A 25,422-nucleotide genomic window follows, 5' to 3' on the forward strand; every position below is an offset into this window, starting at 1 on the left:
GGGATTACAGGCGTGAGCCACTGCACCCTGCCCAGTGTGCTATTTTCTATTGATTTGTTTTGAAGTTCATTCATCCTGCTTGCTGCTGCATGTATTCTGCTGTTACACTCATCCAGTGAATTCTTAAGTTCAGTACCATACTCTGCAATTCTAGAATGTTCATGCAATTCTTTTTATAGATTCTGATTCTCCACTGGAGCATTCCAGTTTTCAATCCATTTTGTCCCTTTCCCCCATTTTCTTTAAGATGTCAATCATAGTTATTTCCTTGTCTGCTAATTCATATCTCGATCATCTTCTATAGACAATTTTATTGTTTTGATTATCAGTAACTTTTCCCTGTCTCTTTATATATCTTAGAATTTACCTTGTATTGTGGATATTGTAGATGATACACTGTAGAGGCTCTTGTTAGTTTATCTTTCCCTAAGTATTTTGAAGTCTTATTCTAGAATATAATTAAATTACAAAAGATTATCTTGATCCCATTGAGCCTTGGTTTAGACTTCGGTATAGTAGGTATATTTTTATATTTTTATTAATCCTAGGGTATAGCCCTTATTCTAAAGATAAGGCTGTTATTCCTATAGCTTGGTGTTTCTGGGGTCCCAAATGAATGCCCAGAGAGTTCATGAAAGCCTCTCTACTCTGCTTGAATTAGAACTCCCAGCATTTCCCCAGCACTGTGTGACCTCTAAAATTTCTGTTTAGCTCTTAATATGCCCCATCTCTCATAGCTGTTTTCTGCTAGACTTTCTGGAGTCTTGTCCTGCATATACAAAGCTTGGGATTTGGCTATGGACCTGAGGGAAATTTTAGTGAAGATTTTAAGTAGCTCTTCTGCATCTCCTTCCACTGTAATATCTTGTCACCCAAATCTCAGCCTGCTTACCAGTCCCTGAACGCTAATATCCATTTTTTACATCCATCAAGACTATTGCTGCCCTCTGCTCAGCTTCTATTTCTCTGCTCCACAGTTAGGAAGATATCCTCAGGGAGAAAGCTGAGGTGAATATGGGACTTACATTGTATGCTTTCCTTCTTTCAAGGATCTTTGGTGTATATTGGTTATTGACCAATGCCTTTCAAATAGCTAATAGATAGTAGGGTTAAATCTGATACCAGCTAGTCATGGACAGACCATAAGTCTCCACATGAACATTTCAAATAAAAATGCAGGTATATTGAGGTTACCTGGAGAGCTTCTATGGAATCAGAAAATCAATGGTAGGACCTAGGAAGATATATATAAAAGTAACTTGGTCATGGTCACACATTCTGGGTGGCATATTAAAAACTCAAATCTAGGTCTGCATAACTCCAAAAGCCATGCTTTTGAACCATTAAATTGTCTCCCAAATATACACTTAAATCCTGGACTATCTATAGTCACACGGTGCCTGCTATGGTTTGAATGTGCCCCCAAATTTCACATGTTGGAAACTTAATCTCCAAGTTCATATGTTGATGGCATTTGGAGGGGAGAGCTTTGGGAGGTAATTAGGATTAGATGAGGTCATCAAAGTGGAACGCCCCATGATGGAATTAGTGGCTTTAGAAGGAGAGGATATATATTTAATTTTTGTGTATATTTTATATATATTTATTAAATTTTTGTTTTTTGAGACAGAGTTTCACTCTGTCACCCAGGCTGGAGTGCAGTGGTGCAATCTTGGCACACTGCAACCTCCACCTCCCAGGTTCAAGTGATTCTCCTGCCTTAGCCTCCCTAGTAGGTGTGACTACAGGTGCCTGCCACCACGCCTGGCTAATTTTTTGTATTTTTATTCGAGATAGGGTTTCGCCTTGTTGGCCAAGCTGGTCTCTTGCTCCTGGCATCAGGTAATCCACCTGCCTCTGCCCCCAAAATGCTGGGATTACAGGTGTGAGCCATCATGCCCAGCCAGGAAGTTATATTTTTTAAAGAAAACATTTCAGACAGTTCTAAATTAAAGCTGTGTTTGTGAACTACTGTGGTAAACACTAGAGAAATGAGTTTCCAAGAAAAAGAAGTCAGTATGGGCTTATTTGGTCAAGAAAGGCACCAGGAGGAGATGAGACTTCAATTTTGAAGGATGGGAATAATCTGGAGATTTGAGTGTGGGTATTTCATGGTGGGGGGAAATGTGGACACCAATATGGGGATGGAATGAGCATAATATGGTGTGTTTGCATGGCAGTGAATAAAACAATTTGGCTGCAAAAGATACTTGGCATAGGACAGTGATGTGAAATAATAACGTAGATTTGGACCAGTCTGGGGTTGGGAGAGGCCTTAAATACCGGTTAGGAAGATTGGATTTTTCATTGTAGGTATCAGCAACAATATGGTTTGTTTTTTGTTTTCTTTTTATTATTTTGACTGAGAGAATGACATGAGAAAGCAATGTATTAGTGCGGTGAACCTGCTGGGGTCAGATGGCTAAGTATAAGGGATAGAATGGAGTAAGGGGACCAAATAGGCAAGTATTTTTAATTTATAATCTAGGCAGGGTGGGCTGATGGATAAGTAGCAGCAGCAATGGAAGTAAAAGGCATATTCCAGAGTTATTTGAGAAAATAGAGAAAAAGTTGAGCTCTGAGGGATGATGCGAAGATGTGGGAAGACAGGAAAAGGTGGTAGTTTTGAGATGCTTGTGGAACATCAACAGAATATTCTTATTGAGTCCATAGATACTATCTTAGTTTGTTTTCTGTTGCTATAAAATAATGCCTGAGACTAGGTAATTTATAGAGAAAGATTTATTTAGCTCATGATTCTGGAGGCTGGGAAGTCCAAGAGCTTGTAGCATCCTGTGAGGACCTACTTGCTACATCATAACATGGCAGAGGGCACCACATGTCGAGACAGGGCAAGTGTGCTGGCTCAGGTTCCTCTTCCTCTCCTTCTAAAGCCACTAATTCCATCATGGGGCGTCCCACTTTGATGACCTCATCTAATCCTAATTACCTCTCAAAAGCCTCCCCTCCAAATGCCATCAACATATGAACTTGGAGATTAAGTTTCCAACATGTGAAATTTGGGGGCACATTCAAACCATAGCAGGCACCGTGTGACTATAGATAGTCCAGGATTTAAGTGTATATTTGGGAGACAATTTAATGGTTTAAAAGCATGGCTTTTGGAGTTATGCAGACCTAGATTTGAGTTTTTAATATGCCACCCAGAATGTGTGACCATGACCAAGTTACTTAATCTCTCTGAATCTGTTTCTCTACCTAAAAATAAACAAATAAATAAAAAGGTTGTGATTATAGCATCTATTACCTCATAAGGCTGTTATGGGGATTGAGATAATGTGTGTAAACCTCATTGTGTAGAGCCTGGCATGTATTTATTCTTGTCAGTTATCTGGGAAGTTATGGTTAGAGAACATTATGAAACAGGAACTTGCATGGGATTTAGGTTCAGATGGACACTGGATTCCAGTTTATCTTCATCACTTACAAGCTGTGTGATCTTAGCCAATTTATTTGGCCTCTTAATACTGAGTTTTCACTATGTTTAAAATGGAATTAACAATACCTTCTTTGTAGCATTATTATGAGGATTATGTGACATAAACTATGAAGGCTCTTGGCACAGGCACATGAAATAAGAAATAGTATTAGTGTTGTTAAAGTTGTGGACCCGGGTGGATATTCACATGGAGAGGGTTTGAGGGATGAAGGGTAAAGGGCTGAGGTCCATCTTTAGATTGTCACAATAGGCTGTGAGGGACACAAAAGGAAGCCACAAATTGGCAGCCAGGGAAGTGGGAGGTAAGTTTAGATAAGTCAATGTAGGATTGGAGGATTGGTAAGCTTTCAAAATCAGAGTTTTCCTATCATTTTTGTCATACTGAGACTGGATATGATGTGTCAAGGAAGAAAATTCAAGTATGTGAAAACACTGATTCTCCAGAGAAGATGTTCACAAGTCTAGAGACTTGTGAAAGCAGGAAGAGACACTCATCATGTCTGCAGCCAGATGAGCTGCTGCTGAAAATTACCTGGTCTTGCGGGGCAGACAGGTTGGAATTTCAGAAAGGACTGAATCTGATTCTGACATGAGGTCAAAGTGAATGAGAACTGACGAATAAAGAATTCAGAAACTAGGAAGTGACGGATTTTCATCGTGGGTGTCAACTCAAGAAAGTAGTAAAAGCAACCATATTTTAAGGGCTGAAGGAGGAAGTGGATGGAGGAAAAACAAAGGCAGCAGGGGCAGAACACACTTCTGAAAGTTTGGTGATGAAGAGAAGGAGAGACAGAATGAAGCTCTGAGCTCATTGGAGGGCTTAGCAGCAGGGTTAAGAGCATCAACTCTGGAACTAGACCTCCTGGGTTTGAAACCTTGACTGATGTTTATTAGCTGTGTGGCTTTGGACAAGTTAATCAATTTCTTGATGCCTTAGTTTCCTAATTCATAAAATGGAGATGATGATATTGAGGGTTAATATTGGGGAGATAATTATGAGGTTATTAGGAGGATTAAGTGAGTTAATATATATAAAGTACTTAGTACAGTATCTGTCACATAGGGAGCATTTAACAAATCTTAGTTGTTGCAATTATCATAACCATCATCATTATTGATGTTATGGAGATAACATTAACATATCATGGAGATAAATTGTTATGGAGAGAAGGGAAGAGGAAGAAGAAGAAGACAAGAGGCTTAGTACTGTTGTAGCTATAGTTTGGCTCTAAAATATGAGCACAGCACCTACCAGGGAGTCTTCTTAGGTCCTACTAAACACTCGGACTTATGAGACTTTCATGGGCCATCTTGGGTACTGATCTACTGAGAATGATATAACACGGGAACCACAGCTTGCCATCAGAGCAGTGCTTACAGCATTTCAGCACAGCCATCGGCTTAGGTGCAAGGAGATAAGATCTGCTTTGGGCAGCTGCAGGAGCTGCCATGGCTTATAAACTCCATGCCCCATGGGAACCAGTATGTTTGGTAACAACTCCATTGGCACAGCTTCCAGAGTTTCTGCAATGAACATTGCAGTTATAAAAATCACCACCTCAAGGGTGTCCAAGATATGGTGTACCCATCAGGTATTTGCAGTTCACTTACAGTTCCTCCCAATCCAGATGAAATTTGTGAAGCAGGGGGTATTTTTTTACCATAAGAAACATGATTTAGCAACATGTTGGCACATACCATCTTTTATCTGTTTTCAGGGAAGCTGAACTTGGATGTTAACTGAAGGTCAAGTTACCATGTAAGAGGGGAAAGGGTTTTGTTAACCCTTTGCTCATAGTGGGATATTTGGCTGTTTTACGGAGAAATCAGACCTGTTCTAGATTGTGAGCAACATGTAAGGGTGTTAGACATGGGATTTGAGATTTAAGGAATTTGGGTATGGAAGGTGTAAGAAATGAGTTAGGGGATCCGTAGCATGTTTACAGGTGAGAGACATGGCCTGGTCAGTGAGATGTTTAGCATCCTGGCCAGTTACTGAGGATACAGTGAAAGTGTCTCCCAGGTAACCAGGCTGTGCTGTCCTTCCTTGAGCAGACTGGATTTATGACAAAAGACAAAAATGGCTTCTCTTTTACACAATATATAAAAGTATGCCAACTGACATGCCAAAAACACGAAGGAAACAAGCAGTGCTTCAAGAGATATTTATTACACCTGCAGCCTCTTAGGCCCATATCCCAGCTGCCTCCCCTGTCTGTAGATATCCATGTAATGATCTCTTCAGAACCTGAATACCCTGTGGCCTGCAGGATACAAAAGAGGTGAGGTGTCACATTCTTTCAGTAAGGAATTCTTGGAACCTGGAGATAACGCCACATTTTGGGGTCCTTTATGTTTCTTTTTTTCTCTCTCTCCACGTTTTTATTTTTGGAAAACTAGCAAAGCTCAATTCTAGGAGAGTGGATAACTGAAAACCAAGAAGGGTCTTGGGGGTCCTGGGCCAGAATATACACACATGAGGTCTGTGTGTTACCCTATTTGCACAAGAAAATGTGTCCTGGGTCAGTCCAAGTTCCATGAAAGCAAAATTGTAAAGTGGGGGGGATTTTGCCTTTGATTCTCAAGTCTATTTTAGGGCTTCCCTCCTTCTCTCTAGGACCTCTCTGCCACTTTGTAGGATCTCATCCCTGGGCCATATTCACAAAGGACCTTGCCCTCTTACTAAACTGTTTCTATATTCAGGATAAACTAATTGTAGGAGGGATTGCAGGAAAAATTGCATTTTAATAGGCATCTCACGTGAGTGAAAAACTGTTAAGAGCCAAAGGGACTGAGTCTCTAATAGTGAGAGTTGAGGTGTGGCAGAGAGGGTGGGGAAGGGAGAGTCTGGAAGCAAGCCAAGAGGAATTAAGATTCCCTGGTCAGGCCACCCAGGGACAGCAGGAAGGCACCAGTGCCCTCAGGCAGAGCCCTGAGAGGGTGTCTGGGCCTCTGAGTGCGTGAAAGTGGAGGTGTGGGAGGACGGGCAGGCACCTTTGGGCTGTGTCTGTGCAGTGCCCTGTGGTCACTCTGAGGGTGCATGTCTAGGTGGGCAGACTGTGGATGTTTTTCATATGAGCTGCAGGTGTGATTCCCCGGCTACTGCAATCTTAAATTCACACCTTTCCTCTGCTTTTTAATATAATGAAAACATTTGGAAAATATGTGCAATAGAATATATGCTCATATGTGGATTTCAAAATCTATCATATGTGTAGCACTTAACAAAGCATTTTCATAACCATCATTTTATTTGAATCTCCCTGATACCCTAAGGTTTAAGTAGTTTAAATTGTTACCCACATTTCACAGATAAGGAACTGAGTTTGAGACCAATGGTAAAACTTGTCAAATTTTATACAGCAGAGTCTGTACTGATTTGAATTCTGTTAGTTGCGCTCTCACACTCATAAAATTTTATTTTGGAATTAACGGGACAGCTAGTTTCCCAGATATAACAAGGTTCACCTGCAAGGAGGTTGTTGGTTCTCTCCAGGGCACAAGCTTTTATGGATGATCCACTGTAGTGTACACAGGGTATAGTGAACATGGTTGATATTGGGATGTGCATATTTAGGCAAAGAAAAGCCATTGGTTGTCTTGTGTCCTCTTAATCAGCTCATCAAAGCTGAATATGAACATATTTAATACCAATGTAATCTATAATTACAGTATAAAATACTAACAATAGATAGTAAGGTGGTTTGAAAGTTAAAACTCTAAATCAGGTGCTGTTGCTAAATTTGGCAAATGAAGGAAAATAAACACAAGATTCTTAATATACTTGTCCTATGAAATAATTTATGCTTCTTTAAAAAAAGAACAATAATAACATTTTAGCTATTCCTATCATTGAAAGGAGAAAAAGGTTTCTGTTTGTTTTCCTAATTTGCATTTAAATAGATTCATTTAACATTTACTGTATTAAGAACTAGATTTGTATATTTTCACTGGATTTTAGCCAGCAGAAAAAAAATTTTACTTAGCTTGGTTAAAAACGAAACCCCAAAAGAAAAGGAAAAAAAAAAAAACCAAATGACTTACATGTAACATCTCTCTTCTTAATGAGACTAAACTATGTTGATTTCAAAGAGATACAATTTCATTATTTAGACATGAACTTTCCTCTTTGTAGAATTTTTTTGTTATATTACATTTTGTTGAACTCACCATTTGTGGCTTCTCAAAAAACAAAGACAAGTTTGAAGGCACTTTGGAGATATTTTTAGTTTAAAATGTCCTAGCTGGAAGGGAGCTTAGAAAGAGTCTACTTATCTGGACACTAGCAACCGAAGAACCTATATCCAACTCAGTATTCATTCATTCATTCATTCATTCATTCAGTGAGTATTGAGAGAACTGGAGCTATTTGAATCAGCTGTCCCCAGACATCTGGCATTCCATCTTGGTGGGGCAGGCAGTGGAGGAAGAGGAGAAGAAGGAGGAGGCAGAGAAGGAGGAGCAGGCTAGATAATGGCAGGGGAATGTTCCTATTGAGGAATAGCACCTTACCCCAGCTGGAGTACCGCAATGCCCTTTCAGCTAACTTTTAAGGATAACTGCCCTGTGGAGCTCAAGCAGAGCAAGTCTTACAGTCATATGAGCAGGAGGCAGCCGGTGTCCCCAAAGCATGGCTCAATGGGCACTCAGTGAATGTGGCCTTGGGTAGAATGAATTAAATCTACACCCTGGAATTTACTTCCCTGAACCTGTTTTCCTGCCTGTGAAGTGGGCCTGATGATAGCACCTTGTGGGATTGTTTTATGGAAGCAATGTAATGATGGTGAGTGAACATTTTGAACTCTAAAGCATCACAAAATTGTCAGGGCTGAGACTAAGAAGCTTCCCTTCTTCCCTTCTTCTTCTTTTTTTTTTTGAGATGGAGTCTCACAATGTGGCCTGGGCTAGAGTGCAGTGGTGCGATCTCAGCTCACTGCAACCTCTGCCTCCTGGGTTCAAGTGATTCTTCTGCCTCAGCCTCCCAAGTAGCTGGGATTACAGGCACCCACGACCAAGCCCAGAAGCTTCTCTGGCTATAAAATAATGCCATTTTTCTCACTGACATTATTTTATTCAAAAAGATAGCACTGTAAGTTGTAGCAATGAACATATCTTCTGATCCAGGAGAATCAACAAAACTATTTTTTATTTTGGGTGGAAAAAACGCATTCTGTACATTTCCAAATTGAGCCTATTATAAACCAGGATGCTTACCTCCATTCTGCAAACCACTATCTCTTGCAAATGAGGAGAAGACCAGAAATGAAGTGACTCTTCCACAGTCTCGTGGAGTTAGTGACAGAGCTGGGCCTGGAACCAGCCTAGTCCTCATCTCACTTGACTGTATATATACATGCACATGCATGCATTCATGCATGCACACATTCTACCTCTGCCACCAGTTCCACTGAATGCAACAGAGATGACTATGACCCTTGCAGACAGCCAGCTTTGCAAACATGAGGATTATATGCAAGTAGGCAGCAAGTTTAGGCCCAGAGAAGACTTGTGATTGTCCCTTAGGAAACCCTAGTTCCTGACATCACATGAGACCATCTAATCCCCAGAACAGGTCTTTTTCTCTCTACTGAGATGTGTGTCACCTCTTTGGAGCACCACCTCCAGTGACAGCTAAACTTTTCCAGAATGTCCCAGACCCCAGTGACAAGCTGGTATGCTCCAAATATAGGAGGCAAAATCAGTTGGGATAACATGGGCGCAGACCTCATTCTGTAAGAAGCTGATTCAGCAAGGTGCACAGTTCCTTCAGCACTCTCAACTCTCACCTGTCTTTAACTCATTTTTGTATTGCTTTCCACCCTAATTGGCTGGTGTTCAGCTTTCCCTACTCTGTGGTCGAGGGATCTGGTGCCGAGCAATCTAATCATTCTGGTGCCAGCACATAAGTAATCTACTTATTTGCATATCTAAATCACCATTTAATATAAAATACAGGGAAGGTCACTTATCGGCTACTGAGACATCCAAGAAAGTGTATAGAATGAGCGCTTTTCATCACAAGTTCCAAGGACTTCAGGCATTTCAGACTTTCATTAACTTTATTGATTCTTTTGTCAATAAAGAAAAGAAATGAGAAATTATTTTAAAATAGGGCTGGGAGGCAGGCTTTTAAAGATAAAAATTACAGAATGAGAGTCCTCTAAATTCCTGGGGCACCTGTCTTCTTTTCCTTCTTGTCCTTAATAATAATTAAAGAAGAAAAAATAAAAACCCTGAACAAATGCCTGTAATGTGAGGGTAGCTGAGGCTGGAGGACCCAGTAGAGTGCACAAAGCACGAATATCGACCCAACCTCTACAGGAGCCCCAGCCTGAAATAAATCCTCTGACACTCAGAAGTAAAGAATGGTCCTTTCGTCCTTTCTTTACTGTCGGTGTAAGTAGATGGAAGTGTAATTCAAAAGGGAGAATAATCTCCAAATCATGCACGTTTGCCTTTGGAAGGTGATGTTTTTATACTTAAGTGTGAGTTGTTACAGCCCTGATGTCTCTCCTGACCTTTAGACACAAATCTAACTGCCTACTGGATACCTCCCCTTGAAATTCTCATAAGCCTCCCAAACTCAGCACATCTAGAACAGAACATACTATTTCCCACCCAAGCTTCTTACCTTACTGTTTAGGCAGCATCTGTGGTGGTACTTTTTATTACCAGGACTCAGGGTGCCATGCCAGAAGCCTGGCTGTTCTCTCTACCTCTTTCCCACCTTCTCCTCTCTAAACAACCAAGTCCCCATTCCTCCCAGTAGCTCTCAAATCTGCCAATTTCTCAGACTCTACTGCCACTCCCCTAATCCAGGATTCCAGGTCCTTGCCCTTGTCAGGATTTCTGGAGCAGCCTTCTAGCCATTTTTCTCTTCCCTTCCAGTCCACATCCCTCACTGCCATCAAAGCTCACTTCACACTTCACAACCCAGCTTAAAACCTTCCACCAACACCTGGCAGCCGACAATGTGTGATCTAGGTTCCCTGAAGCCTGTGTTCAAGGCTCTTTGTGGTCAGCCTGTCCCACCTACCTCCCCAGCCACACCTCCTCCTTGATGTCAGGCTCCAGAACACAGCTGAGGACCCTTCATTGTCCTCGACACAGTGGGCTGCCCCAGTTCTGTTGCTTTGCCTGAGCATGCATCCCACTGGCCTTCACCTCGCTGATTCCTACCTGAATCAAGGCTCGACTCAGATGTCACCTCCTCTGAGAAGACTCAGATGTCACCTCCTCTGAGAAGGCTTCTCTGCTCTTCCCCATCTCCTCAAAGATAGGTGAGGTGTCCTCCTCTGTGCTGCCTCAACAGCCAGTATTCACCTCTATCTTATCAGTAGATGTTTTTTGAGTTGTAATTTTAATCACATTGTGTGCCAGATTGTAATAAAGTTGTATCTGAGTCCATGTCAACTTTCCACATTAGCCTGTAAGCCACTAATACTCAAGAACCATATTTTAGTCATTTTTGCCTCATGTCACCTCCAGCGGTCCCTGGCATATAGCAGGTGTCCCATAAATATTGGTTGAATGTAATTGAAATAGTCAATTCACTCTTCTGTTAAAGGGACATAATTGGATAAGGCTGCAGTTCTGGCTCCGGAAAGCTGGTACAATTATGGCCACTTCTTAGCCTGCTTCTGTTCTCAGCTGCTTCCTGCTCCACTCTGCAACTGGGCTGCAGCCTTTAGTCCATCCCAAATGCAGTTGTGAGGCTTAAGTAGTGCAGTTCTCTTCTCCAGATGTACTCTTTCACACCTTTCCTGGCTTTTGCTGACTTAACCATTGTATTTTGGTCTTCAGCATGTGTGAGTCACTGAGCTGAGATCATGAGGAGCCTCGGGCTGTGGCACATTGGAAATGGTTGAGTTTCCAGGTCCTCACCCTCATCAGGTTTTCTGTAGCAGCCTCCTAACCATTTTCTCTTCCCTTCCAGTCTGCATTCCTCTGGGGAAGAGAGAACTAGAAGGGACATGTGATGGTTACCTTCAAATATTTAAAGGGCTGCCTTAAAGAGAAAAGAGTAGAATTTTCTGCTCTGGACAGAAAATTACAGAAAGTTCAACTTAAACTGGCTTTAATAATAAAGAGGATTTATTGGCTCAGGTCCAAGGAAGTCCAGAGACAAAGTGGAAACCAGACAACGCTCAGCCAGGGCTCTGCCTGCTTCCTGCAGTTGTCTTGGCTCCACCCTTTCTCTACCCACTGGCTTCACCCTTAGGCTGCCAGAAGAATGGCTGCAACAATTTGAGGTCAGAGCCACATACAACAATACTGGAGGAAGAGAAGCTATAACTAAATAACTAGGATTCTGTTTTCCTATAAGTTTCCAGCAAACTTCCCTCATGTTTTATTGTATTAAATTGGATCACATTCTTATATCTGAGACAATCCCATTGGTTGGGAAATGTCATGCACTGGTTGGCTTAGGTCTGGTGTCCCAAAGAGCCAGGGGTTCTGGTCAGCTCCCATTGAAGTATGTGGGCTGCCTGGAAGAGGGCTGGATACCTAAGTGAAAACCAGGGTATGGAGTTAGGAGGAGGAAAATGGCTCAATGCCCACTGTGCTAGCACCAGGCAGTACTTACACCACCCTTAAAACCCTCATCTTCTGCTTCCTAGTTGGTTATAGCAGAAACCCTGGAATTGTGAGGCTGTAGAGTTATGAGAAAAGTTGATTCAGTTCAGAATCAATTCAACATTGTGTGTGGCTGGGCAGTGTATAAGAGTGGCAGGAGCGAGTAAGGATATCCCTGTTGCTTTCTTCAAAGATTTTTCTCTTCTACTAGTGCAGCAGGAGATGCATTAAGCCTCCCAGCTTGTCTCCTTAGCACCTGTCCCTAAAGCAAGCATGCTGGGAATGGTAAACAGCTTCCTCTCCCATCTCCCAATTATCTCACTCATGTTCTCTTTTTCCCTTAGGCTCTGTAATGCAACACAGCGGCTGCTGGTGGGTTCTTTTTTTTTTTTTTTTGAGACTGAGTCTCACTCTGTCACCCAGGCTGGAGTGCAGTGGCGCAATCTCGGCTCACTGCAAGCTCCGCCTCCCGGGTTCACGCCATTCTCCTGCGTCAGCCTCCCGAGTAGCTGAGACTACAGGCGCCCGCCACCGCGCCCGGCTAATTTTTTGTATTTTTAGTAGAGACGAGGTTTCACCGTGGTCTCAGTCTCCTGACCTTGTGATCCGCCCGCCTCGGCCTCCCAAAGTGCTGGTGGGTTCTTAAGCTAAAAGTGAGGGCCCTCCTGAGAAACCAGGCTGTGGCCCACCCCATGAAGACTCTCAGACTCAGAACAATAACTGAGCAGCAAGAGAGCTTTTCCCCTTCCACTAGCTCGGAAAGTTTTGCCCTATTCGACCCATGACCATTCTGATTACGCTGTGCTTTCTTGTCCCCTCTAGATGTTCGACTGGATAAGCCACAACAAGGAGTTATTCCTACAGAGCCACACGGAGATCGGAGTCAGCTACCAGTACGCCCTCGACCTCCAGACGCAGCACAATCACTTTGCCATGAACTCTATGGTGAGCTGAGGGGCTGTTCTCAGGGCTGCCTCTGGGAGTGGGAGAGTGGGGAGAAGGGGGAGGAGGGACAGAAACAGACTTTCCACTCAAGGAAGAACTGTGAACGTGCGGACCCTTTGGTATTCCATTTGTTGGAATGGGGATGAGTGCAGGGCATGTGGCCAGCCAGCTGTTCCTGCAGCAGATTATGCCTCCAGATCCTGCTTTACATAGTGAAAGAATGTGCCTGGGGTTGTAGGAGGCATTGGCTCAGCTCAAGTCTAGAAGGGCGAGTTCCACCAGTTCCACTTCACTGACTTAGCCAACGTTTTTTTGTCCCCAGCATGTGTGAGTCACTGAGCTGGGATGGTGAGGGGCCTCAAGCTGTGGCACACTGGAAATGGTTGAGTGACCTGGGGCTGTTTAGACTGGGGAAGAGAAACCCTAAGGAATATGTGATTGCTGCCTTCGAATATTTAAAGGACTGCCTTAAAGAGAAAAGAGTAGAATTGCTTTATGTTTGTTTAGAAGGCAGAAATGTTCAGGGGATGGCAGTTTGAGGGGGAGGCAGGACATGGCTCAGAGCAGGAGGTGGGGTGGGATGCAGTGGAGGATAATGAGCTCTCCATGATGGGCAGTGTTCAGGCAGATGCTGAACACTCAGAGAGGGATGTTTGCTAACTGTGTGGCCAGATAGAACTTACTTTACCTCTCTATGCTTCAGTTTCCTTATATATAAAATGGAAATAATAATAGCTACTATATAAGGTTGTTGCAAGGATTTAATGTGTTAACTGTAAAACAATGAGAACGGCGCCTGGCACATAGTAAGTCATCAGTAAACGCTGGTGTTATGATAATGATAAGGATGGAGGAGTTCAGTCCATATGACCACTCTTATTCTTCATAAACCTAACACTTAGGGATATATTTTTGTTTCCCTGCATGGTTACCTTTTATTTCAAAATTGTGTCTGCTCCTTGAAGCCACTATATTTCAAACTCCTACAGCCTAAGAATGCCTGTCTCCTCCACCAGTTCTTCCTACTTGAATTATTGGTCCAGAAGACTAGCTCCACCATTCCTCATATATCTGAAAAACAAAGACAGCTTATCATTGTAGCTGATGATGTTGGAAATGGAGCAAGTGTTAGAAAAACAGAAACAAGGTGAATCACAGACGCCAAGAAGGAAGAGAATTTCATTTTCTACGAGGCTCTTTTAAATATGCTATGCACTGGAATTAACACATTGGAGAAGAAATATTTTAGGTTGGTGCAAAAGTAATTGCACTTTCGCCATTACTTTTAATTAAATAATTCTGGCCTCAAGTTGTTCACTGTCTAACTAGAGAAAGAAAACTTAGACAATCATGGTGCAGATTGATATGTGCAGTGATAGGGATATGCTGAGTTAACTAAGAACCTTAAAATCTCAGTGGTTGAAAACAACAGAGGTTTGTTTATTGTTCCTACCACACATCCATCCCTAGCTTGTAGGAGCTCTGCTTATCATAGCCACTTAGGGAGACCTGGGCTGATGGTATAGCCACCAGCTCAGATCTGCCAGCTCAGATGCTACCAGCCTTGCCAGACGAAGCATGTACCCAAGGACACATGCTGGACACATGCTGGCTCTGAAACCTTCCAACTAGAAGTGACACATTTGCTCACATTCCATTGGCCAACGCCAATCACTGGGGACATTGTGCAGTCTTATCACATGCTGGGAAGGAGAGAGCAGGATGGTTGTGAACAGCTCTCATGACTAGCACACTGAAGGATGTTAGGTAGAGGTGAACATCATGAGACTTGAATAGAAAGATCACTCTGGCTGTGTTGATGAAGGTTGTGAGACCAGGCAGATGAAGGTTGTGAGACCAGACAGGGAAATCATCAACACTGATTGTGTTATCAGTCTTGGCCACAATACAGTCTTGTGTCTTCATCTAAATGTAAAGACTCATTCTCTTCCCACTGGTCTCCTGTAGATATATCTCATTTCTGTCTCCCTTTAGTGTAGAGTAGCAAAGCAATTGATAACAGGTAATTAAGAACGTGAACTCGAATCTAATCAAGTCTGATTATTTGTGTGCCTTGTGGATTTTCCCTGGTGAGTTTTACAAATTCTGTGCCAGAATTTTCACGTCACCCAACTGCCTGGCCCTAAGGCAGACAAACTCATTTTAATAAGAAACAAAGACAACCATAATTAGGGAGGTAAATCCACCACCAAGCCCCTAGAAACAGTGAACTTCAAAGTTAAATCAAAAGAGTCTTTGGTTTTGAATTATCTGTACAACTGCTCTTCTCTGCTAGTATGGGTAACTGAGAGTTAACAGCACATCAAAAACCTTTCTTCGGACAGATTTACTGTTGAAGTCTCCATTTTAAGGGAGGAAATTTACTGAAGGGAAGTATTTTCTGGAACTGGGAGAGAGAAGAGATTTAGTATACAACAGCCAATTAGTGTGTCCCAGCCCATCTAGTAGCCTCCCTCACTGTGAATGCACACAGCACTCAGAGGCCTCCTTGGCCTGATTAGGCTGGATCTCCTGTCTGGCTTCAGGGTGAGGGAAGGGAAATCCCAGGATTTTTGGATCAAATTGCCTGCACGCCTGTGCTTGATAAACATGGCCTGGTGCCTTCGTTAAATGGGAGGTTTAAGGTTTGTTATTAAAAGAAGCTTCCTGCAAAGAGGAATGTCAGCATCCCAAGCAGGTGAAAGGAGGGAATTACAGATTCCTTTTCTCTGGCCCGGGTGATGGATGTTGCTGCCAAGAAACAAATGTATGCAAGTGGCTACTGCTCGAGCTCAGTGACTACAGGAATGATCAGTTACTCGGGGGAAGTGGGAATGTGGATTGTTCCGTAAATTCACTGCAGCATTTCTGTTCTTGGAAATTATACACACACATATACATATACCCACACGTCTGTTCATATAAATGTAAATATAGCATACTTTGTTTTAGGCTGCAGGTAAGTCTTCTGGTATTGAATCTTGTTTTACCACACGGAAATAGACCAATGGTTCCTTATGTTTTGGGTAGTGCACAGATCCCTTTGAAACCAAATGAAGGTTGTGAATCCTCTCTTCAGAGAAATATATGCATGAACACATTTTTAAAGACAATTTCCGGAGATTCAGGGGAATCCTAAAACCTGTCAATCAACCTCCCCAACTTAAGGTTCTAAGAACCTTATCACTTCTTTATTCACTCATTTAACAAATAATTAAAGATCAGACATTGTATTGGATACTGAGCATACAGTGGTGAACAAGACAGGGATGATTATGTCTCATGGAGAGTCCAGCGGGGAGATAGATGTTAAGTATATAATCTCACAAGTAAATATATAATTACAAACTAATAAGTCTTATGTTGGAAAAGGAAGGGATGTTATGACAGAGTTTAAGAAAAGGGCCCAATTTAGATGGGGGGTGGTCAGGTCAGGTACATTTTTCAATCAATAATCTTCATTGACTTAATGTTGATTATTCATTCATTGATAGAAATTAATGGCCTGTGAATTGAAGTAACTCTATAATGTACCAAAGAACTTATAATTTAAAGAAGTCATAGATATATCATTTTGTGACTGAAAATGATCAACTAATAACTTACCTGTTCAGTTTTATTTTCACATGTCAAGTTTTTATACATTGGTTGAAGACCCAATTCCAGCAAAGGTGACCATTACTGAGAGTATTAATTTGCTTGGGCTGCCATAACAATGTCATGGACTGGGTGGTTTGAGCAACAGAAATTTGTTTACTCACAGTTCTGGAATCTAAAAATTCAAGATCAAGGTGATGGCAGGTTTAGTTTCTCTTGAGGCCTCTCTTCTTGGCTTGCAGATGGCTACCTTCTCACTGTGCTGCCAGGTGGCCTTTTCTCTGTGAGCACATACCCCTGGTATCTCTCTGTATGTCTTAACCTCCTCTTTTTATGTAAAGATACCACTCAGATCGGATTAGATCCCACCCTAATGGCCTCATTTTTACTTAATTACCTCTTTAAACACCCTACTCCACATGCAGTCACTTTTTATCGTACTTGGGTGTTAGAGCTTCAACATATACATTTTGGGGCTCTGCAGTTTAATCTGTAATACAAAGAAATAATTGCATATTATTAAATCACAGAAGAAAAATCAGAAATTTTCTAAATTTTATCTATGAATTGGTACCAGGAGACGCCATCAATTATTAACATACCAAGAGTGTGGGAGTGATACCCTACTAAATATGGTATATAAATAAAATGAAAAAAAGTTAAAATTGGTTGATCTTTAGATTTTTTGTCATAACATGTGTTTTTGAATTTCCCACTGGGAAATCCAGTTCTTTTGATCTTCAATTAATAGTGATAATAATAACAACAACTCACCTACTAAACCCAGTAGGAAAATATTCTGTTGCTTCTTACAGTGCCTCAGACAACCAGCTTTCCTGAGCTCTCTGGGGTCTCCCTCTTTTTAAATTCTGCCTTCTGCTGTGGAAGCCTTTTGCATCAATTTTCTTTCCCATGAGTGTGGCCCTCTACTCTGATGGGAGTATGGGCAGATGGAAGGGAAGTTGGGTGGTAATATGCACAGAACAGTCATCTAGCCATCTATGCTCTGGTTCTTCATGAGACTCGCAGGAGTGCATGCAAACATAGCACAATCTTATTTATAATTTTAATTAGCTGGTTCTTTGGGAAAAATAAATTGCTAATGGCTTCTTTTTTTTTTTTTTTTTTTTTTTGAGACGGAGTCTCGCTCTGTCACCCAAGCTGGAGTGCACTGGCCAGATCTCAGCTCACTGCAAGCTCCGCCTCCCGGGTTCACGCCATTCTCCTGCCTCAGCCTCCCGAGTAGCTGGGACTACAGGCGCCCGCCACCTCGCCCGGCTAGTTTTTTGTATTTTTTAGTAGAGACGGGGTTTCACCGTGTTAGCCAGGATGGTCTCGATCTCCTGACCTTGTGATCCGCCCATCTCGGCCTCCCAAAGTGCTGGGATTACAGGCTTGAGCCACCGTGCCCGGCCGCTAATGGCTTCTGTCTAGAGTTTAAAATATGAAATGATATTCATTTTCTATTATGACTGTGAGGATTCACCGTAGTGATAACAACGTGCGGCTGGGCGGGGGAGTCCTTTCTGCTGCAGCATGCTTGATAGCTGTTTTAATCCCATTAATTCGCTTGCCAAAGGCACATATTGCCACTTAATGGTGTGCAAATCAGACCAGTTGCAGAAAAAAACCTACAGTGTTCTCTCTTTGTTTTGAGGGAAGGTTACAAATGACAGCACCAAGGAAAAATCAGATCTGGTACGAGAAAAATCAAGAGTCTGAGGCAGGCAGGTGGTCTCCCAATTCTAATCTCCCAACCCTAATCTGAGAAACCTTGCCCTTGGGCCCTCTGTCGTCTTCGATTCTTGGCAGCTAAACCGTGATTCTGTGGCACTTCCCATCTCCAGACAGGCAGCACTTTTTAGAATGACAGAATTTCTAGATTTGATGTAAACACACAACACACAACACACACACACACACACACTATTGTAATGTTTAAGTAGCCAGTGTTTGACACTACCATAACTGCAAAACCCCTTAGTAGACATAGAACTTGTTTTAAAAAAATGAAGAAGAAGAGTTCAATCTTATGTAGTAAGCATTAGTCTTTTTAGTATATTTTTTTCTCAAAGAATCACATATGGAGCTTCCTAAACATGCAGATTTCTTTTTGATTACCACCCTAGTTCTGGAAAATCATAATCTCTTGGAGCAGGATCTCAGGATTGTAAAGAAGTTCCCCGAGTGATTTATATGCACGTTAAATCAGAAAACTGTTTTTCTATGAAGATCTGTATGTATTAAATAGTCACTTTCTAAAAGAAAACATTACAAGTTCTGAAGGACAGTTCACTTCCAGCATGACAGTGTGACGAACTCTGCAAACCTGTTATCCATTGAAACTAGTGAAAAATTTTAAAACAAGCATTTAAAGTCTCTGGAAATGGTCCAAAATGCATACAGCAAATGAAAAACATTTATTCAAGAACATACACTAAAATTCAGTAAGAACAGTGAGCCTGTGGTATTTGAACCAAGACCCACTCTCTTCTTTTCCCCTCCCAACTCAGTAAGTTTGAAACTATTCCAGAAAGCTTCCACCAAGAACACACGATTCCTTTCCTCTCCACCCTAGTTCCCAGTTGAAGGAGTATCTTCCCAGGTGGAACATTTCTTATCCTGCCCCAAACTACCTGTTGCTGAAGCCAAGTTCTGGTTGAATGTGGCCCAGAGGTGGAGACTCCCTTCTACCCAGCCCTCGTTCTTAGAACAGTGGCTGTGCAATGTTTGCCAGGGCCCCAATCACCCTTAGGCAGAATTTCCATGTTGGGAGAGAGAAGCCAAGGAGACCTGAGGCTATTCATCTCATTCTACTGAGCATTCAGCTCCTAAAGTGGGCTGGGCTTCAGAAAAGCCCACCATTGTCCCTAACCCCAGCTCCAGAGCTGCAGCTCAGAGATTTTGCTTGGGGTAGAAACAAACTGTAAAAAGAGAACTCCAGATCTTTCCCCAAAGGAACTGACTTCATGTGCAACAGAGGATGGAAAAATTCAAGCCACTTCCAAAAATGCTCTTAGGGATGTTATGGTGAAAGGAAATTAGGAGACGATTGGTAGATTCATTGGTGACATAGGCCGCATTTCAGGCAGGTTCGTTTGCCAGAGAGAATCGGGGAAAGAGATCTGGGGCCAGAAAAAATTTCAAGCGTTGACTTCAGGAACTGTCTCTTCAAAGAGACCCAAATTTAATTGCTTATGTCTGTGGAACCACTTATGCCCCAGTACATTGTTGAAAACAATAGAGCAATCAGCTTGCAATTAATAGAATTAAATTCCATTGACAGCACCAAGGAAAAATGAGATCTGGTACCAGCTGGGTTTGATCAGGGAAAGAAAATCAGAGCACTGCCAAAGCCACTGTCATTGCAGGGTGCCTGTGAGCCTATCCAGTGCTGTACTGCCCCCGGGAGCAACATTGGAGGCTACTTACTGTAGAAGTGTGGGGGAGTGGGAATAGATTTCACTACAATAATCCAGTCAGTCACTAAACAAATAAGCAAATAACAACAAGTTCCAAAAGAAGTGGGAGACCAGTACCCAGAGTTACTCCTATATGACCTAAAATGTCCAATTTTCAACAAAAAAATTATGATACATGCAAAGAAACAGGAAAGTATGACCAGGAAAAAAAAAGGATTCAAAATATACACTAGAAAAAAAATAGAAAACAGTCAACAGAAATCACCTGTGAGAGCAACCAGATGTCAAATTTTACAAAGACTTTAAAGTTGCTATTATAGATATGTTCAAAAAACAAACCTTGGTTGAAGAATTAAACGAAAGCTTAATTACAATGTCCCGTCCCCGTCAAACACAGAATGTCAGTAAAGATAAAGACATTATTATTATTGTTATTATTATTATTATTTATTTTGAAATAGGGTCTTGCTCTATCACCCAGGCTGAAGTGCAGTGGGACAATTGTGGCTGACTGCAGCCTCAACCTCCCAGGCTCAAGCAGTCCTCCTACCTGAGCCACCTGAGTAGCTGAGACTACAGGTGCATGCCACCAGGCCTAGCTAATTTTTCTATTTTTGGTAGATATGGGATTTTGCCATGTTGCTCAGGCTGAGAGGCTTTTTTTTTAAAAAAGGAAATATGGAGCTGAAAAATACAATAACTGAGACAAAAACTTTTTAGAGAGGCTCAATGTAGATTTGAACTGGCAAGAAAAAAATAGAATTAACAGTCTTGAAGATAAACTAATAGAAATTATGCAATATGAAGAACAGAGAGAAAAAAGAATGAGGACAAATGTACAGGGCTTCGGAAAAACATGAGACACCATTAAGTGCACCAACTGCTATACATAATGGCAGTACCATAAGGAGAGGAGAGAGAGGAAGAAACAGAAAAAATTATTAGATGAGATAGTGGCTGGAATCTTTCAAAATTTATTTTAAAATATTTATGACCAGGATGCTCAAGACACTCCAAGTAGGGTAAATTCAACAAGATCCACAAGCAGACACATTATGGCAAAATACTGAAAGCCAACGACAAGGAAAACCTTGAAAATAGCAAGAGAAAAATGACTTCTCTGTTACAAGGGAACCTCAATAAGATTAAAAGCTAATTTCTCATCAGAAACAATGGAGGTCCAAAGGAAGTAGGACAACATATTAAAAAGTGCTCAAAGGAAACAACTGTTAACGAAGAATACTATATCCAACAAAACTATCATTCAAAAATCAAGGTGAAGTAAAACTATTCTGAGATAAACAAAAACTGGGAAAATTTGTTTCTAGCAGATGCACCTTATAAGAAATAATAAAGGAAGTTCTTCAGGCTGAAAGCAAGTGACCCTTGATGGTAATCTGAATCTATACTAAAAGACAGAGCACCGATAAAGGTAATTATGTGACTATAAAAGACAGCATAAGCACACATTTCTTCTCCTTTTTTCTTTTAATTGATTTCAAAAGCAATCATATAAAATAGTGTGTACATAATGTATTGTTGGGCCTATAACATGAAAATGTAATATGTTTTCCAGTGATAGCACAAAGGAGGTTGGTAGGAACAAATTTGTATTAGGCTAAGGAAATTACTCCAGATGATAACTTGAATCCACAGGAACAAATACAGCAAATCAGAAGTGATAAATAAGACTAATATGAAAAAAGCTATAAACATATAGTAATCCTCCTTCTTTGTCTCAGCTTCTATAAAAGACAGAAAATTACAGAAAGTGATACTTATAACAATCTAATGTTTGGTTTATAACATTTATAAATGTAATATGTATAAAATATGACAAAATGTGAGGAAAGGGGATAAAGCTCTATACGAGTAACATTTTTATGTCTCACTGGAATTAAGTTAACATACAGCAGAAGCTGATTCTGATAAGTTAAGGTGTATATGGTAAGCCCTAGAACAATAGCTAGGAAAATAACTCCCAAAGTATAGTGAAAAAAAATCAATCAGTAAAGATATTAAGATGCTACACTACAAAATATTCACTTATGCAAAAAAAGCAGTACTGGAGTAATAGAAGTAGAAAAAAAGATGTATAACATATAGAAAAAAGTCTAATGGCAGACATAAACTCTATTAATAATGACATTAAATGTGAAAGGACTCAATAATCCAATCAAAGGTAGAAATCGTCAGACTGGATTTAAAAACCAAGATCCAGTTTAGTAGCACTGTCAAAAAACATTTAAGACCCAATCTAACTGCTGTATACAGGAGGCACATTTTGGATTCAAAGATATAAATAGATGGAAAGTAAAATGATAGAAAAAGATGTATTATGCAAACAACAATCACAAGAATAGTCAAGTGACTATATTAATAACAGACTATTAAGTGCATCTTAAAAGAACAACAAAAAGTTACTGAAGATAAAGAACAACTTTTTTTTTTTGAGTCGGAGTCTTGCTCTGTCACCCAGGCTGGAGTGCAGTGGCCGGATCTCAGCTCACTGCAAGCTCCGCCTCCCGGATTTACACCATTCTCCTGCCTCAGCCTCCCAAGTAGCTGGGGCTACAGGTGCCCGCCACCTCGCCCGGCTAGTTTTTTGTATTTTTTAGTAGAGACGGGGTTTCACCATGTTAGCCAGGATGGTCTCGATCTCCTGACCTCGTGATCCGCCCGCCTCAGCCTCCCAAAGTGCTGGGATTACAGGTTTGAGCCACCGCGCCCGGCCAAGAACAACTTTTTAAAGGAGAAGAACGTCACTCTATCAGAAAGATATAACAACTATAAGCACATATACACCTAACAAAAAAGTACCAAAATACACAAAGCAAAAACTGACAGAAATGAAGGAAGAAATATACAATTCAAGTGTACTAACTAGAGACTTCAATACACCCTTTTAATAATGGATGGAACAAATTAGCAGAAGGAAATAGAATACCTAAACAAAGAAATAGAAGACTATAAGCCAAATTGAACCAACAGACATCTATAGAACACTCCATCCAACAATAGCAGACTATACAATCTTCTCCAGGGCATGAAACATTGTCCATAATAGACCATATGCTAGGCCAAAAAACAAACCTCATGAAATAAAAAAGGATAGAAATAATGCCAGATATTTACCCCACCACAGTGGAATAAAATTAGAAATCGGTAACAGAAAGAATTTCAGAAATTCATGAATATGTGGAAATTAAATGACATCTTCCTGAATATCCAATAGCTAAAAGAAGAGATAAAAAGGAGTATTGGAAAATAATTTTAAATGAATGAAATTTTTGCACATCATACCATAACTTACATGATATAGCTAAAGTTGTGCTTAGAGGGAACATATAGTTGTAATGCCTATATTTAAAAAGCTAAAAAAAGTTCTCAGTAACCTAAACTTCCATTTTAAAACACTGGAAAAAGAAGAGCAAACGAAACCTGAAGCAAGCAGAAGAAAGGAAATAATAAAGATTAGAGTAGAAATTAACTAGAGAATAGGAAAACACTAGAGAAATTTAATGAAACCAAAAGCTGGTTTATTGAAAAGGTCAACCAGATTTACAAACCTTTAGCTAGAACAACCAATGAAAAAAATTACTAGACTCAGAAATGAAAGAGGGGATATTATTACTTACCTTACAGAAACAGAAAGTATTATAAAGAGATGCTATAAATAATTGCAAGCCAATAAATTAGATAATAAATGAAATGGACAAATTCATATAAAGATAGTAACAACTGATACTGATTCAAGAAGAAATAGATAATCTGAATAGACCTATAGCAAGTGAAGAGATTGAATTAATAATCGAAGAGATATTCTCAAAGAAAAGCCCAGGCCCAGGTGGCTTCATCACTGAATTCTACCAAACTTTTAAAGAAGAATTAGTACTCATTTTTTGTAAGCTTATATTAAAAAAAAAAAGATGAGGGAACACATCCCAGCTTAAGAGGCCAGTATTACCCTGATACCAAAACCAGATAAATCTGTCACATAAGAAAACTACAGACAAGTATCTCTTATAAATATGGATGCAGAAATTTCCAACAAAATACTGTCAAACCAAATCCAATTAGCCAGACATGGTGGTGCTCACGTATAGTCCCAGCTACTTGTGAGGCTGAGGCAAAAGAGTTATTTGACTCCAGGAGTTTTATGGCTGCAATGAGTTATAAGCGTGTCATTGCATTCCAGCCTGGGGACAGAGCAGACCCCATCTCTAAAACAAACAAAAAGAAACAAAATCCAGGAACATATAGAAAGAATTACACACCATGACCAAGTGGGAGTCATCCCAGAACTGTGAGTTTGGTTTAACTTCAGTAGGAAAAAAACCCAAAAATCATGTGATCATCTCGATAGACCCAGAAAAAGCATTTGACAAAATCCAACACCTATTCATAATAAAAATACTCAACAGACTAGGAATAGTAGATAACTTCCTCAACCTAATAAAGGACATCTACAAAAATTCACAGCTAATGTTATACTTAATAATATACATGATACTTCCCCACTTAAGATCAAGAACAAGACAAGGACACTCTTGCCACTTCCATTCAATATTGGAGGGTCTATTCAGGGCAATTTTTCAGGAAAAAGAAATAAGTCATCCAGATTGGAAAGAAGTAAAACTATATTTTCAGATGACACAACCATGTATATGAAAAATCCCCAAACATTCAGTAAAAAACTATTAGAGCTAGTAAATGAGTTCAACAAGGTTACGGGATACAAAATGAATAAACAAAAATTAATTGTATTTCCATGCACTTAAAATGAGCAATTTGAACATGGAAATAAGAAAAAAATTCCATTTATAATAGCATAAAAAAGAATAAAATGCTTGGGAATAAATTTAATAAAAAAAGCGTAAAACATACTCTGAAAACTATAAAGCATTGTTGAAAGAAATTGAAGATACAAATAAATGGAAAAAAAGCTCATGTTCATTGGTTAGAAGACTTAATATTGTTAGGATGGCAATACTCCTCAAATCCTTGATCTATAAATCCAGTATATCTCTATCAGAATCCCAACTGGATTCTTTGTAGAAATTGACAAACTGATTGTAAAATTCATGCAGAATTTTAGGAGATGCAGAATAGCCAAAATAATGTTGAAAGAGAACAAAGTTGGAAGACTCATCCTATGCAATTTCAAAACCTAACACAAAGCAAAAGTAATTAAGACAATGTGATACTGGCATAAGGATAGACATATAGATCATTGGAATAGAATTATGAGTTCATAAATAAACCCATGTGTCTGTGGTCAACATATTTTGGACAAGAGTGCCAATGTCATTTCATGGGGAAAGAATTGTCTTTTCAACAAATGGTGCTGGGACAACTGGATAGTCATAAGCAAAAGAATGATGTTGGACCCTTACTTTACACTAAATTAAAAATGGATAA

At 40.4% G+C, this 25,422-nt stretch overlaps 1 protein-coding gene across 5 annotated transcripts in view; it reads left to right on the plus strand.

The window, feature by feature from the left end:
- The window catches only part of KALRN (kalirin RhoGEF kinase), a 707,465-nt gene that overhangs the window by 259,065 nt on the left and 422,978 nt on the right, over positions 1-25,422 (plus strand). For all 5 annotated transcript variants that reach the window (XM_030942180.1, XM_030942185.1, XM_030942189.1 and 2 more), the window contains exon 6: positions 12,860-12,982. In XM_030942180.1, coding sequence (XP_030798040.1) covers positions 12,860-12,982 — 123 coding nt within the window. The remainder of the gene's footprint in view (positions 1-12,859; positions 12,983-25,422) is intronic.

This window comes from Rhinopithecus roxellana, chromosome 1, assembly GCF_007565055.1.
Source record: "Rhinopithecus roxellana isolate Shanxi Qingling chromosome 1, ASM756505v1, whole genome shotgun sequence".
Classification (NCBI taxonomy): domain Eukaryota; kingdom Metazoa; phylum Chordata; class Mammalia; order Primates; family Cercopithecidae; genus Rhinopithecus; species Rhinopithecus roxellana.